Source organism: Kazachstania africana, chromosome 2 (assembly GCF_000304475.1).
Source record: "Kazachstania africana CBS 2517 chromosome 2, complete genome".
In the NCBI taxonomy this organism is placed as follows: domain Eukaryota; kingdom Fungi; phylum Ascomycota; class Saccharomycetes; order Saccharomycetales; family Saccharomycetaceae; genus Kazachstania; species Kazachstania africana.
The window spans coordinates 1,333,343-1,347,486 of record NC_018941.1 but is presented as its reverse complement, the minus strand read 5'-3'; the positions used below and the strand labels follow the sequence as shown (position 1 = coordinate 1,347,486).

General features: G+C 36.7%; 7 protein-coding genes across 7 annotated transcripts; 6 read left to right on the top strand and 1 right to left on the bottom strand.

The window, feature by feature from the left end:
• Nucleotides 1-428: 428 nt before the first annotated feature.
• On the top strand, nucleotides 429-629 carry ATP15 (F1F0 ATP synthase subunit epsilon; the record flags this gene model as incomplete). The annotated part of the gene is made up of 1 exon (XM_003956031.1): nucleotides 429-629. One exon carries the CDS (start codon nucleotides 429-431, stop codon nucleotides 627-629), a length of 201 nt encoding a protein of 66 aa, XP_003956080.1.
• A 189-nt stretch (nucleotides 630-818) lies between these two features.
• On the top strand, nucleotides 819-3,074 carry MDL2 (ATP-binding cassette permease MDL2; the record flags this gene model as incomplete). Its single annotated transcript, XM_003956030.1, has 1 exon — nucleotides 819-3,074. The coding sequence occupies one exon, from the start codon at nucleotides 819-821 to the stop codon at nucleotides 3,072-3,074; it is 2,256 nt and encodes a 751-aa protein (XP_003956079.1).
• A 192-nt stretch (nucleotides 3,075-3,266) lies between these two features.
• KAR9 (Kar9p) lies at nucleotides 3,267-5,354 on the top strand (the record flags this gene model as incomplete). The annotated part of the gene is made up of 1 exon (XM_003956029.1): nucleotides 3,267-5,354. The coding sequence occupies one exon, from the start codon at nucleotides 3,267-3,269 to the stop codon at nucleotides 5,352-5,354; it is 2,088 nt and encodes a 695-aa protein (XP_003956078.1).
• A 352-nt stretch (nucleotides 5,355-5,706) lies between these two features.
• PLC1 (phosphatidylinositol phospholipase C) lies at nucleotides 5,707-8,433 on the top strand (the record flags this gene model as incomplete). Its single annotated transcript, XM_003956028.1, has 1 exon — nucleotides 5,707-8,433. One exon carries the CDS (start codon nucleotides 5,707-5,709, stop codon nucleotides 8,431-8,433), a length of 2,727 nt encoding a protein of 908 aa, XP_003956077.1.
• A 194-nt stretch (nucleotides 8,434-8,627) lies between these two features.
• On the top strand, nucleotides 8,628-9,584 carry DIM1 (putative dimethyladenosine transferase; the record flags this gene model as incomplete). The annotated part of the gene is made up of 1 exon (XM_003956027.1): nucleotides 8,628-9,584. One exon carries the CDS (start codon nucleotides 8,628-8,630, stop codon nucleotides 9,582-9,584), a length of 957 nt encoding a protein of 318 aa, XP_003956076.1.
• An 86-nt stretch (nucleotides 9,585-9,670) lies between these two features.
• Nucleotides 9,671-10,564, bottom strand: KAFR0B06440 (class I SAM-dependent methyltransferase; the record flags this gene model as incomplete). The annotated part of the gene is made up of 1 exon (XM_003956026.1): nucleotides 9,671-10,564. One exon carries the CDS (start codon nucleotides 10,562-10,564, stop codon nucleotides 9,671-9,673), a length of 894 nt encoding a protein of 297 aa, XP_003956075.1.
• Nucleotides 10,565-12,290: 1,726 nt separating this feature from the next.
• DIP5 (dicarboxylic amino acid permease) lies at nucleotides 12,291-14,072 on the top strand (the record flags this gene model as incomplete). Its single annotated transcript, XM_003956025.1, has 1 exon — nucleotides 12,291-14,072. One exon carries the CDS (start codon nucleotides 12,291-12,293, stop codon nucleotides 14,070-14,072), a length of 1,782 nt encoding a protein of 593 aa, XP_003956074.1.
• Between the last annotated feature and the right edge of the window lie 72 nt (nucleotides 14,073-14,144).

The window sequence follows — 14,144 nt, the reverse complement described above, 5'->3', positions numbered from 1 at the left end:
AACTATAATACAATGCACTAATGTCTCATGCAACTAATTATTCTCGATGAGCTAATACAAGTTCTAAATAGGAAAAAAAATTTTCAGCATAATGGAGGAAAACACAAGAAAACTACAGGAAGATGGCCATTGCTTGCTCAAGTCAGGAGTAAGAAATATATACGATCCAACGTACGTCGTCCCTAACACATAGAGATGATGTATATGCCCCAACAGAAGAGGTGCACGTGACTGTCTTTTCTCTCTGGCTGATTCAACGTAGAATGGACTTTCCACTACTGGAAAGCACCAATAAAAACAATTTCATCGCATTCCGCTTCTTTCTTGAAAAAGGATAAAGAGCCACTTTTAAGTGTGAATCGTCCTTCACTTTTCGGCTAATCTTGTTGACTGTGAGATTAATCTGAATAACATTGTGAAGTGTAGTCATGTCTTCAGTTTGGAGGAAAGCAGGGTTAACTTATGCGTCGTATTTGTCGATTGCTTCCAAGACGTTACGTGAAGTGCTGAAAACGGAGTATCAAACTGCTGCAGTTGCAAGTAGATCGGTCACAGAAGCGCACGTCACTAATTACAAGAACGGGTCTCCTTTGAGTGATCCGGAACCACTGCAGAAATCTGACAGTTAGCCATGTCATTGTCAACTTCATTGTATATTTAAGCTGCTTTTTTTATATCTGTATATTCTCTTCGATCATATAAAATATGTAAATAAATTCATTTCGCTCTTTCAGAAATTGTGGATCCCTTTGAAGAAGAACTCAGTCGAAAACAGTCTTGAGAGTGCGTGATTAATAGAGCAAGAGATAGATGAAGCGATGCTGAAGCTATGTCTCCCACGTACGACACTTCTAAGAAGCCAGCTTGCCGGCAGTAACCTCAGAATTATACCGTCGATAAGACTATTAAGCTATTCAAGACCGTCGCCATTCCCAAGCAATAGTCCTAGACCAACACGATGTTTGACGGTGCCGTCCAGGACAAACTTCATACCAAGGACTTTGCCACAGTTTCTGGTACCTCATAGAACTTTGAAGACTGCTAGTACCGATAACGGTTCAAGTTGGAGAGATTTGAAAAGATTAACCGTATTAATAAAAAAAGATATAAAACTACTCGTACTGGCAATCGTGCTTTTAACGATATCCTGTTCCATAGGAATGGCTATCCCCAAGATTATAGGTACAATTTTGGACACTTTAAGGAATAATTACGAAAATCTGACATCCCTTTCACAAATAAAAATATTAAATATTCCTTTATCAACCTTTTTGATGGGTGTTGGTATAACGCTGATCTTTGGTTGTTTTGCAAATTTCGGTAGGGTAGTCATTCTAAGAATAATAAGTGAAAGATTGGTTTCACGTTTACGTTCTCAAGTCGTTAAAAATATTATCCATAAAGATCTTGAATTCTTCGATACTTTTAAAGTCGGTGATTTGATGTCTCGTGTAGGAAATGATGCCTTTGTCGTCTCTAGATCTATAACTCATAAAGTCGCTGATGGTGTCAGAAGTGGATTCATAGGTATATTTGGTATAGGTTTGATGCTAACGTTATCCAGAGAGCTTACTGGCGCCTTGTTTGCTATCTTACCTCCCATAATTTGGTGCACTTCCGTCTTTGGTAAGCAAATAAGAATGAATTCTAAAAAACTGCAAGATGTGACAGGAGATCTGACTAGAGTTACGGAGGAGCAATTTAATGGAATAAGGACCGTTCAGGGATTCGTCGCAGAAAGAAATGAAATAAAAAGATTTAACAATGTTCTGAGGGAAATCTTTCAAGTGGGGAAGGAATCAGCTTTCATAAACGGGAAATTTTTTACTTCAGCTAGTTTAATCGGTGACCTGGGATTCTTAATCGTACTTACGTATGGTTCTTACTTGGTTATGCATGGCTCGATGTCTATCGGTGACTTAACAGCATTTATGCTCTACACTGAATATACCGGAAATGCAATATTCGGTTTGTCATCTTTCTACTCGGAATTGATGCAAGGTGTAGGTGCAGCGTCTAGAATATTCGAAATTAATGATAAAGAACCCAAAATTAAATCAACCACTGGTGAAGCAAAATTCAAGCCATTAAATGAAGTCGGTGGTTGCGAAATTGAATTTAAAAACGTTTCCTTTTTCTACCCAACAAGACCAACAAATCAAATATTCAAAAATCTAAATTTCAAAGTCCCCGCAGGTTCGAATGTTTGTATCGTGGGTCCATCAGGTCGTGGTAAATCAACCATTGCATCCTTGCTTTTACATCATTATAATGCGGTAAGTGGACAGATTTTAATAGATGGACAAGATATTGCCACATTGAATACAAAATCTCTGCGAAGGAAGATAGGTATTGTTCAACAGGAACCAATCTTAATGTCAGGTACAATTAGAGATAATATAACTTACGGCCTAACTGAGGAACCTTCCAAGGAAGAAATTAGATTAGTTGCCAAGCAATGCTTTTGTCATAATTTTATCACAAAGTTTCCAGACACGTACGATACTACAATAGGTAGTGGTTCCAGTGGCACAAGTTTAAGCGGTGGTCAAAAACAACGTATTGCAATTGCTCGTGCATTAATCAAGAAGCCAAATATACTGATCTTAGATGAGGCTACGTCTGCTTTGGATGTTGAAAGTGAAGGTGCAATTAATTATACATTTGGTCAAATCATGAAAAGCAAATCGATGACAATTGTGAGTATAGCACATAGATTGAGTACTATCAGAAGATTCGAAGATGTCATCGTTTTAGGTAACGATGGTTCCGTTGTAGAAATGGGTAAGTTCAAAGAATTATACGACAACCCAACTAGTGAATTATCCAAATTGTTGAATGAAAAATCATCTACAAAGGAAGCAACCCCACAACCTGTCAATCCACCACCATTTATAGATTTACAAACGAACCCTGAAGAAAAGAAAGAGGCAGATAACGCGTCTGAAGAAAATGGAGCTAAGCTCGATGATTCAAAAGAAGATGTGTCCGTTCCAGATAATATGACTTCATCCGATGATTCTTTGAAAGAAGCTGTAAACGAAGGGGGTCCTATCAAGATTACACCTCGGTGACTCTATTTAAAATTCACGTAGTCGTGTATGTTATTATATTTCTTGTGAGACGGATATTTTTGATGAAACGGTTTGTTTACTGTAGCAAAAAAAATATATAGATATTTTATATGTTTACATCGAAGGAAGGAATTCCATAAGAAAAGACCAAAAGGCTACCAAAGGATCATCTTACCGTATTTTGTTGCTTTGATGGCGCAAGCTTATAGCGGCAGTGGTGTTATTTCTCACAATCTCATTGTGAAACTTCAAGGAATCTTGGAGTTCTTGCAATCTGTTTCAGATTCTCGAAACATTTATGATAAACTAATTGAACTAGAAGATATTTTGAAGGAGTTTGCCAAAGAAATATCCTTCAGAATATCGGATGAGTTTCTAGATACTATAACTAAAACAGAGGAACTAATAGAACTATTGAGCGAATTGAGTTTGCATAGGGAGGACTATAACCAACTTATAAAAATCAGCAAAGAAGCCATTGATCCCATTTTATTGCATCTTATTGATGTTGTTGAGGGCGAAAATGACAAATCTATGGCGGAATATTATGATTCAGTCTTTGATGCTATTGAAAATTGTAATAAACTAAAAATTCAGGTTGAATTGAGTTTGAATACCATCAAAGAGTTTATCGATATACAAACGGAGTTCAATGAGATTTTAGCCGATAATATTGAAACATTGGATAGTATAATTGATGAAAATATTACTGATTTCTTTAAAATTCAAAGTGACAGGAATGCATCACCCATACGACACCAGCCATCTTTTACATTGAATAAGCTCATTAAGTTACTTACAGTAGACGCAAATGCTGAAACCAGCAGCAAAAGAAGCAGCCAATTTGAGTTAGAGCCCAAGTTGCCTGTTTTCTCGTCATTTGAAAAAGAAGTTATGAATGCATTGATGGATTTGAGAAAGAGTCTAATTCCTATTGAAACAAGTATAGTAGAAATTCTGCCTAAAAGAATCAAGAGTTTTCAAGATTTTAGAATTGGGAGGTTTAAAAAAGTAAGCATATTGGTAAAAGTCCTTGATAGTCAATACAAACTCATTTTGAAGAAATTTATATTTTTGAATAATGAACTTAAAGTGCTGAAACGAGAAATGATTGACGATAGATGGAATGTGATTTTCAGAAATTTGAATATTGAACTCAGACATTTGATGAACGAACTTGATGACATCTACAATAAATCGAAGGAAATCAGGTACAATGAGAGCATTGAGTTTAATTTCAAGACGCAACTGGCAGATAAAACTAAGATTGTGTCAAAAACGTTTAACATCATCTATAAAGCTATTGAATTTTCTCTGCTAGATGCAGGCATTGTTGCAGAGACAAATGGTTTGGCGAAGAGATGGGTTGACTTACGGCCAATTATAGACAATTTACTGGCACCATCCAGGAGCCTTAGCTCTTCTGTATCAGTAACATCCTCTCTTTCAAGATCATCGTCTTTATTATCTGTTGAATCGACATCATCTGGCATGATACCCTCAGATTTTCCAAAACAAAGAATGGATAACGATGTTGACGGGGTTGGTAATAAGACTATCGAATCCATTACACGCGATCTACGGAAATTCTCTCTTGCTTCAAATATGAGCGAAAAAGAGAGCCAGTATAAAGAAGAGATTGATTCTGAAATGGTTAAGAGTAAAAGGAAAAAATATCGAACTTCCATACTGGAAACGATGAATATCAAGCCAGTACTAGTTTTTGATAATAAATCTGCCGATGAGGATAATCCATTTTTTGATACGTCTGGTATTAGGGAAGAGAATTTGGTATTGGGGTCTCTTCCAAGATTATCTCATCGCGAACACATACAACAAAGTTTGACCTATGATCATGGTTACAATAATAATAATAGTGATATAGAGAATAGTACTGATAGTAACATGGAGGCAACAATGATAGCAGAAAACTACAGGACCAATTCCCGTTTACTGGGTGAGGACGCATATATGTCCTATCATAATGTCTCTGAAGTTTCAACGGTCGCAAATACTCCAAATTCTAATCTCTCCAAAGGACGTTTAGTTGAAAAATTAGAGAAAGCAAAATGGGAATACCATGCTGCACAAGAGAGCAAGATACCAAGGATCAACACAAACTACAGCGGGGTCAAATCAACAAATTTTTACACAACTTTTGAAAAGGGGGATATTCAAATTGTTGATGGTAAGCTAACTAGGCATAACCGTCTCAGGGCACCCACGCCCATGTCACAACTTTTGACACCGGTGAGTAACAGATCTCATCATAGCAGTTGATCGATTTTCTGAAGCAAAACAATTGTATCAATATAAATTTGTATATTCTTCTCGAAATATAATAAGATTCCAATTTGTGTCTACCAAAGTGATGCATTTCAGATCAATTTTTGGTGTCTTTTATGCCATCGGCGATGACCTTCTTGCATCATGATCCATGCCAATTTTTACGAAAAATAGTTTATTTCGCAAAAGGAAATTTATGCAGTTTCGAGGTTAACAAGTTTTCATAAATGTAATTGTAATATACTTGTATCAGGATCAGTGAAGCTCAGAAATATAGGACCCAACGCATATATTTTGCTCAATGACTCCAATTTTGGTGCTTCCTATAGAAAATAGTCCCATTTTAATGGATTCTAGTTCGAAGAATCTGGATACTTCAGTGGTACCGCATTTGCACGAAGTACACCCTTCCAAGGTTATCGAGGGCTCTCGAGGATATGGAAGAACTACACTCAATACATCAGCAGCAAAGTGTGGAGCTCAAACAGCCAAGAATGTCAGGAAGATTCTAAGTGGAACAAGCGAAGTTTATCCAAGTACTAATACGATTGGTCCGCCTGTCAAGACTCCCATTGTCAAAGAAAACAAAAATAGAAGTTATCTGCAGTCATTTCCGATTATTGGGCCTTCGACGTATCCATATTCACTGAGTGAGATACTTAAGTATGCTTCTGAGTCTACAAGCAAAATAACTTTGATACAAGATGAAGGACTGTTAAAAATGTGCAAACTCCTTAGAAAGGAAGGAGTTTTTTTGATTAAGATTACCAGAAACAAACGTAGGAAGTACTTATTCAAACTGGATGACGATAATAGTGTGGTTACATGGCGATCTGATAAAAAGAAAAAGTTGGAACTGGATTCCATAAAGGATATTCGAGTAGGGACTATGGCTAATAACTATTTTGATGAACATGATATGTCTCCTGCGTTAAATAATCTTTGGATCACACTTATTTATTCAGTTGGGAGAAAGCTCAAGGTGTTACATTTGTTGGCTCCTGATAGCAATGCTCATAATATTTTCTTTAATTGCATCTATGGTTTGGTCACTGTAAGGAGACGTATAATGGAAAGCTTATTGCTGCCAGATAATGAAGAATTCGCTCGAGTCCATTGGAGGCTAGCTGTATCAGAATTAGAGGAAGATGAAGGTAAAGATGTTTTGACATTTGACCAAATACGAAAACTTTGCAGTAATTTCCAAATATATTGCACTTCAGAACATCTTTTGAGATTATTCAAGAACGCTGATGTTAATCGAAACCAGTTATTGAACTTCAAGGAGTTTCAGGCTTTTGTTAAATCGCTAAAGCGCAGGAAAGAAATTGACACGATATGGAACTCCCTAATCAAAGATCAAGAGTTTCTTGATTTCGACAGTTTTTGCAATTTTTTAGTTGATATACAAGGTGAAATACACTTAAAAAGGGATGAGATAAAGACTATATTCCGAGATTTCAAAGAAACTGAACGTATTGGAATGACAAAGGGAGATTTCGTGAGGTATTTGAATTCACGTCCCTATTTAACCAGCGCAAAGGAAAGAAACATAGATTATACCAGGCCATTGAATCACTATTTTATTGCATCTTCCCATAACACCTATCTACTGGGAAAGCAGTATGGTGAGACGCCTTCTGTGGAAGGCTACATCCAAGTTTTGCAGCAAGGTTGTAGGTCTGTTGAAATCGATATTTGGGATGATAATTCAGGCCCGGTTGTTTGTCATGGTATATTGACGCCTGCAATCCCGTTAGCTAATGTTATAAAGGTCATTAGAAAGTATGCTTTCATTTCTTCTTACATGCCACTGATAATATCTTTAGAAATGCACTGCAATAAAGAAAACCAAAAAGCAGTTGCAATCATTCTAAAAGATCTTCTTGGGGATTTACTTTATACTAATGAAAGTACTGAACTAGGAGATATGCCGTCTCCAATGGAATTAAGACACAAAATCGTATTAAAAGTGAAGAAATCCAAAAGTTATTTTCAATCCTCTAATAACTCATCATTTTCTTCATCATCGTCATATTATTCTTCGTCTTATTTTTCTTCTAATGATTCAGAAATAGATTCGACTAATATGATTGCAATATCATCTACAAGTAAACCCAAGGGTTTGAGGAGGCTCAAAAGAATTGGTAGTCTTAAAAAACGGGCGGATGTTATTCCAGTATTATTGGACATTTCAAGTATTTATGGGCTGAAATTTAGAAATTTTTCATTACCTGAATCGAAAACCGTAAATCATTGCTTTTCCTTGAATGAAAAGAAAGTTGACTTTATGATCAAAGATTCTGTGCTTTCATGTTCCTTAAACAAACACAATCGAAAATATCTTATGCGAGTCTATCCACATGTCTTGAGATACAAATCATCAAACTTCAACCCAATTAAGTATTGGAAATTGGGCGTTCAAATGGTTGCCACAAACTGGCAGACAAATGATATCGGACAACAACTAAATCTGGCAATGTTCCAACTAGAAGATACTAGGAACTCAATGATGAATTCTGGATATATTTTGAAGCCTAGAAATCTGATTGACAGCGTAAGCAAGATTAAAGATATTACATCAATATACAACAGTGATGATAGAAGACCGGTCAAGTTGAGAATGAGGGTAGTTTCTGGGCAATTGCTTCCACATGTGACAAAACTTAGTATTAACAAGAATGAAATCAAGGGAAATGATTGCGGCTCACACACTTTTGCTCCATATGTTGTGGCCAGGGTGATCGATGATGAGGAATCCATTGTGAAACCCTTATTCGACGTTCGAAATGGAACTCAACTTGGAGCTAACGAAATAATGACGAGTACCTGTCAAGGAAATGGGTTTAATCCTATTTTCGAAATGGAATTTCAAATAATTTTAAGGAACCTAGATTTCTCGTTCCTCCAATTGGTGGTTAAAACTAATGAAAGTTCGATTGGTACAGCTTATTTGAAATTAGAATATCTCAAAAAAGGGTATAGACATATTCCTTTGTTCAATAGCGAGGGTCAAAGATATACTTTCTCAACATTATTCATTTACTCTGAGCTGACTGAAATAGATTACTGAGTCAGTTTCATTTGTCTCTGAGTACTCACTTTTTCTAATAATATTCCGAAATTTGGCGAAAAACAGTTTTCGCAAAACAAAAAAAAAATTTTCAATGCATCTCATCGCATCGTTTTATATAGGTTACTGGACACTATATATACAAATATAAACAATTAAAATATATTCATTTTGATAAAATACCTGATAGAAAGATGGCAAAGGCAGCCAAGAAGAAATATTCAGGAGCTACAACAAACAAGCAAGTTGAGGCGGAGAAGCATTTAAGTTCCGTTTTCAAATTCAACACTGATCTTGGTCAACATATTTTAAAGAATCCATTAGTGGCACAAGGTATTGTAGACAAAGCCAACATTAAGCCATCAGATGTTGTTTTGGAAGTTGGTCCAGGTACTGGTAATTTAACCGTCAGAATATTGGAGCAAGCAAGAAAAGTGGTTGCCGTAGAAATGGATCCAAGAATGGCGGCTGAATTGACCAAGAGAGTTCATGGTACTCCAGCTGAACGGAAATTAGAGATTATACTAGGTGACTTCATGAAGACAGAGTTACCATATTTTGATGTATGCATCAGTAACACTCCATATCAAATTTCATCACCTTTAGTCTTTAAATTAATAAATCAACCAAGACCACCAAGAGTTTCTATACTAATGTTTCAAAGAGAGTTCGCAATGAGATTGTTAGCCAAACCAGGCGATTCCTTGTATTGTAGGCTGTCAGCAAACGTTCAAATGTGGGCTAACGTCACGCATATTATGAAAGTTGGTAGAAACAATTTCAGGCCACCTCCACAGGTTGAATCTAGTGTTGTCAGAATTGAGATTAAATCACCAAGACCTCAAATTGATTTCAATGAGTGGGATGGCTTATTAAGAATTGTGTTTGTAAGAAAAAACCGTATGATATCAGCCGGATTTAAATCTAATACAGTATTGGAGATTCTAGAAAAAAACTATAAGACATATTTAGCTATGAACAATGAAATGGTTGATGATGCCAATGGCTCTATGCTGGAAACAGTGAAGGAGAAGATAGCAACGGTTTTACAGGAAACTGGGCTAAGTGACAAGAGAGCGGGAAAATGTGATCAAAATGATTTCTTGAAATTACTATATGCATTTCATCAAGTCGGTATCCATTTCTCATAGAAAAAAAGGAAAATTAAGATCTCGACCAAAAGGAAGGAAGGGGAACAAACAACATGCATGTATATACGTATATAAGATACGGATATTCATTGCTTACGACATGTATAATAGAAGGTTGTCCATTCAATATTAAGCGGTGTTTCCATATCGGTGATATTACAGGCATTTTTCAATTCATTGATGAATACATCAACTATATCTTTTTCGTCATTTGGATGTTCCTGTCTGTAAGCAGTGTATATACTCCAGCTTCTTGCGAAATCTTTTAATTTTGTTAAAGTGGTAATTGTATGGATGTAGAAGGGGGACTTAAACGATAAATCTTCATTTGTAATTTTTTGCAACTCTTTAATTTCATCATTTATAGTGTAATTGCAATGAGATTTGAAACTTATATCTTTGAAAACATTTGACAATTTATAATAAAGTGCTTTACCTCCGAATCTACTAAAAAACGTTCTCTGGAAGTCCGTCAAATACTGTCCCATATATTCCTCACTATAACAATATTTCCAATAAATTTCACTTGCCTTTTTACCCAAGTCAATGAATTCTGGTTGAATATAGAACCAAAAGGCGAAAGTGCCGTCTTTCCTAAGAACGGTATTAATTTTCTCGAACAAAATGTCGAGGTCGCACCAGTGAATACTTTCAGCGCCAATCACCATGTCTACTTCATGGCTAACGACCTTATCTACATCTTCTCCGAAACTCTTCACAAAACTGAGATTTTTCTGAGTATTAGTTGATCTTGCTGTTTGAAGCATACTATCGGAAGGATCGATACCGATTGCGTGCTTGAAGGAGGGCGCAAATAAAGAAGACGCAAAACCCGTACCACATCCAATATCGATTACAGTATCCCTTTCACCTGTGTGATAACTTAAAATGGCTTCGACTAGAGACGAGGGGTAAGTTGGACGAACGTTGTGATAATGGTTTGATTGGTAGTCTTTATTCAAGAAAGTAGATTCGGGCATGCTGATTACTTCAATTGATAGTGAACTGTATGATATTGCTTACGTATTTTTGCCAAGAGGAAGATACCTTGTTATGCCAGAAAAAAAGCAATGCATTCACTCCATCCATGTTTTATATGTGGGGTCACTGTTTTTGCGGTGTGCCTTCGAGACATGCGTAAGAAAATATACAAGGGGATGAAAAATGACATTCCACGTCATTTCCGAAAGGGAAGGCTGCACCATTTTCAAGCCGTTATCGAACATGGACGAGTGTGTGCATGTTTCTCCTGAGTGAAAACTGATCTATTACTAGAGTGTTCTTGTAAAGGAAGGGAGTGAAAAGAGAAGACACGACCGCCCCTATTGTAACCGGCGAACTAGACAGCTGGCGAACGCTAGGGCTGCTCTGGAATGGTCCCCCCCCCCCAACTCCTGATCTGGAAATATATACGCAGTGAAGATTATATAGTAATTTTTACTTAAGCGAAAATGATTATATTAGTCATCGCTACTTGATATGGAAGTGTGTATGGTATATACATTTTTGTCAAGTAAGCAAGATACCTGGAAATATTGTTGTAATTTCGGCGTATTGTCGAAAAACACCCACAAAGATGGTAATTTTGCTTTGGTTTTGTAAAAACAATTTTTTAAATACGAGACTTCAGGTCAGGTCACGTGCGGAGCTATAAAACGTAAGATATTTTGTACGTAGAGCTTGTATTTACTACTTTCGGTGAAAATGATGCCGCCGGAGTGACCTTCTTAACGTGACATTGAATTACGCGTCAACTTAAGTAATAATATTCTACATCACGTGAGTCGAGCGGATATACATTTCCTCTACGCCGTGCTATTTCAACTCTTTTCGGCATATAATTATTAGTTCAGATGGGATAAGAAAGTAATATACAGACACTCTGTTTCGTCATTCATCTTCCGCCCGCAGCGGCCCTCTGGAAAACAAAAAGGAGGCAGAATAATTAAAAAAAAAAAAAAAAAGCATGACGCTCTTCTCTCTATCTCCTCTCCGTCGAACGCACTGTGGGAGAGCGTTGTGGTAGTAAACAAAACAGGTTATGTGAGAGGGCCTTGTCAAAAAAAACAAGAATGGCCTCGAAGGTGTGGCACCCTCAGAAGAGATAGTAGAAAAGATCATGATTGTTTCTTCCTTTTTTTCGGCCTGCCTGCTTTCTCTCTTATCCCGGACTGATTAGATGGCTGATAATCGCGATGTGATAAGTTAGAGAGCCAAACAAAGATGTCATTGATATGAGAGATAACGGGATATGACCCCACTCCGCCGTATCCACTCATGGTTCCATAATTCCATGGTATTATTATGCGAGAGGAACAAATGAAGGAACGGATTGTTTGCCTTCAAAATCGTGATCCTCTTGGGTCAGCAAAGTAAATAAAAATCGTAGAAGGAGCACATTGACTTCCGATTCAATCTTTTTAATTTGAGATTGCTTATGGGTATGGCCTGCGCGATCTTTCCCCTCAAAAAGCAGACCCTCTATCGTACTTACAAATAACCAGAGTGACCTTCATTTTACAATCTCTCTTACCACCGCAATAGTTCCTCCCTCTTGTTTGATAGCTATATATATATATATATATATATATAAGTATAATAAATGAGAATTAATATCTTGATATTTGTCATGTGTCAAAACATAAGAAAAAGAGTAAAAAAAAATTAACTCAGCTTCTAGCCTAATAATAAATATTAATATCCATAATGTCAGGCTTAAAATCAGTAGGAAATTCAAATAATTCAAAATTTGAAATGACAGACTTACAAAAGCAAAGTGATCAAGTCACTATTAGCAGTGACTTGGAACAAAATTCAATTTCAATTGCATCTTCTAGAAATTCTTCAATTGGAGACAGAGACATCTTTGACGATGGTAAAACAGAAGGTTTCCGTTTGAAGAAAAATTTGAAAGCAAGACACGTCTCTATGATTGCAATAGGTGGTTCCTTGGGTACAGGTTTACTGATCGGAACTGGTACATCACTTGCTGCCGCAGGACCTGGTTCCCTTTTCATCACATATTCTTTTGTTGGTGTATTAGTCTTCTTCACTATGTCATGTCTGGGAGAAATGGCCGCTTTCATTCCGTTAGATGGCTTCACAAGTTACGCAAGTCGTTACGTCGATCCTGCTCTAGGTTTCGCAGTTGGTTACTCATATTTATGTAAATATCTTATCTTACCAGCCAATCAATTAACTGCAGGTGCTATGGTCGTTCAATACTGGGTTGATAGAGATACTTTGAATCCAGGTGTCTTTATTACCATCTTTTTGATCTTAATTGTTACAATAAACATCTTCGGTGTCAAAATTTTTGGTGAATTCGAGTTTTGGTTATCTAGTTTCAAAGTCCTCGTAATGTTAGGTCTAATTCTATTAATGTTCATTATTATGTTAGGTGGCGGTCCTAACCATGACAGATTGGGTTTCCGTTATTGGAGAGATCCAGGTTCTTTCAAACCATATTCCTCCTCCATAATCTCGATTAGTGGAAGCACAGGAAAATTCGTCTCGTTCACTTCATGTTTCGTCTATGCTTTATTCTGTTACCTTGGTATCGAATTAACCGGTATTGTCGCTGCCGAAGCTCAAAATCCAAGAAAAAATATCCCAAAGGCTATTAAACTTACAATGTACCGTATCATTATATTTTATGTCATTACCATCCTATTGCTAACTATGTGTGTTGCTTACAATGATCCCCTATTGTTGAAAGCTACAGGTCAATCTACATCCGCTGCAGCTTCACCATTTGTTGTCGCTATCGAAAATTCCGGTATAAATATCCTTCCACATATATTCAATGTCTGTGTTCTCGCTTTTGTCTTAAGTGCCGCCAATTCAGATCTCTACGTCGCATCAAGATCCTTATACAGTTTAGCCATTGATAATAAGGCACCAAAGTTCTTTGGTAAGACCAACAAATGGGGTATTCCATATTGGTCTCTAGCATTTTCTACAGCATTTTCATGTCTAGCATACATGAATGTCTCTTCTTCCGCTTCTAATGTTTTCAATTATTTTGTTAACGCTGTCTCTATTTTCGGTGTTATCTCTTGGATCTGCATCCTCGTCACGTACATACATTTCGATAAAGCTTGTAAAGCTCAAGGTATGGACAAGTCAAACTTCACATACGTTGCACCTTGGCAGCCTTATGGAGCTTACTTCGCTCTGTTCTTCTGTTGCGTGTTAGCTCTGGTTAAGAATTTCACCGTTTTCTTAGGTGGTCAATTTGATTACAAAAATTTCATTACCGGTTACATTGGTATCCCTGTCTTCTTCATTTGCTTTGTAGGCTACAAAATAGTTTACAAGACAAAAACACATAGGCCAGAGGAAGTCGATCTAGTCACATTAAAGGCCCTTATTGATCAAGAAGAAGAAGATGGTAAAATTGAAGATGCCGAAAGAGAAGAGAGATTGAAAAATGGTAACAAGGACTGGGCATGGTTTTACGACAGATTCCTCGGTAAAATTTTCTAGGTGCATATGCATAATATGCATTTCATTATAGATAGTATTCAACGATAAGTAATTAAGTAGTCATGTCATTAA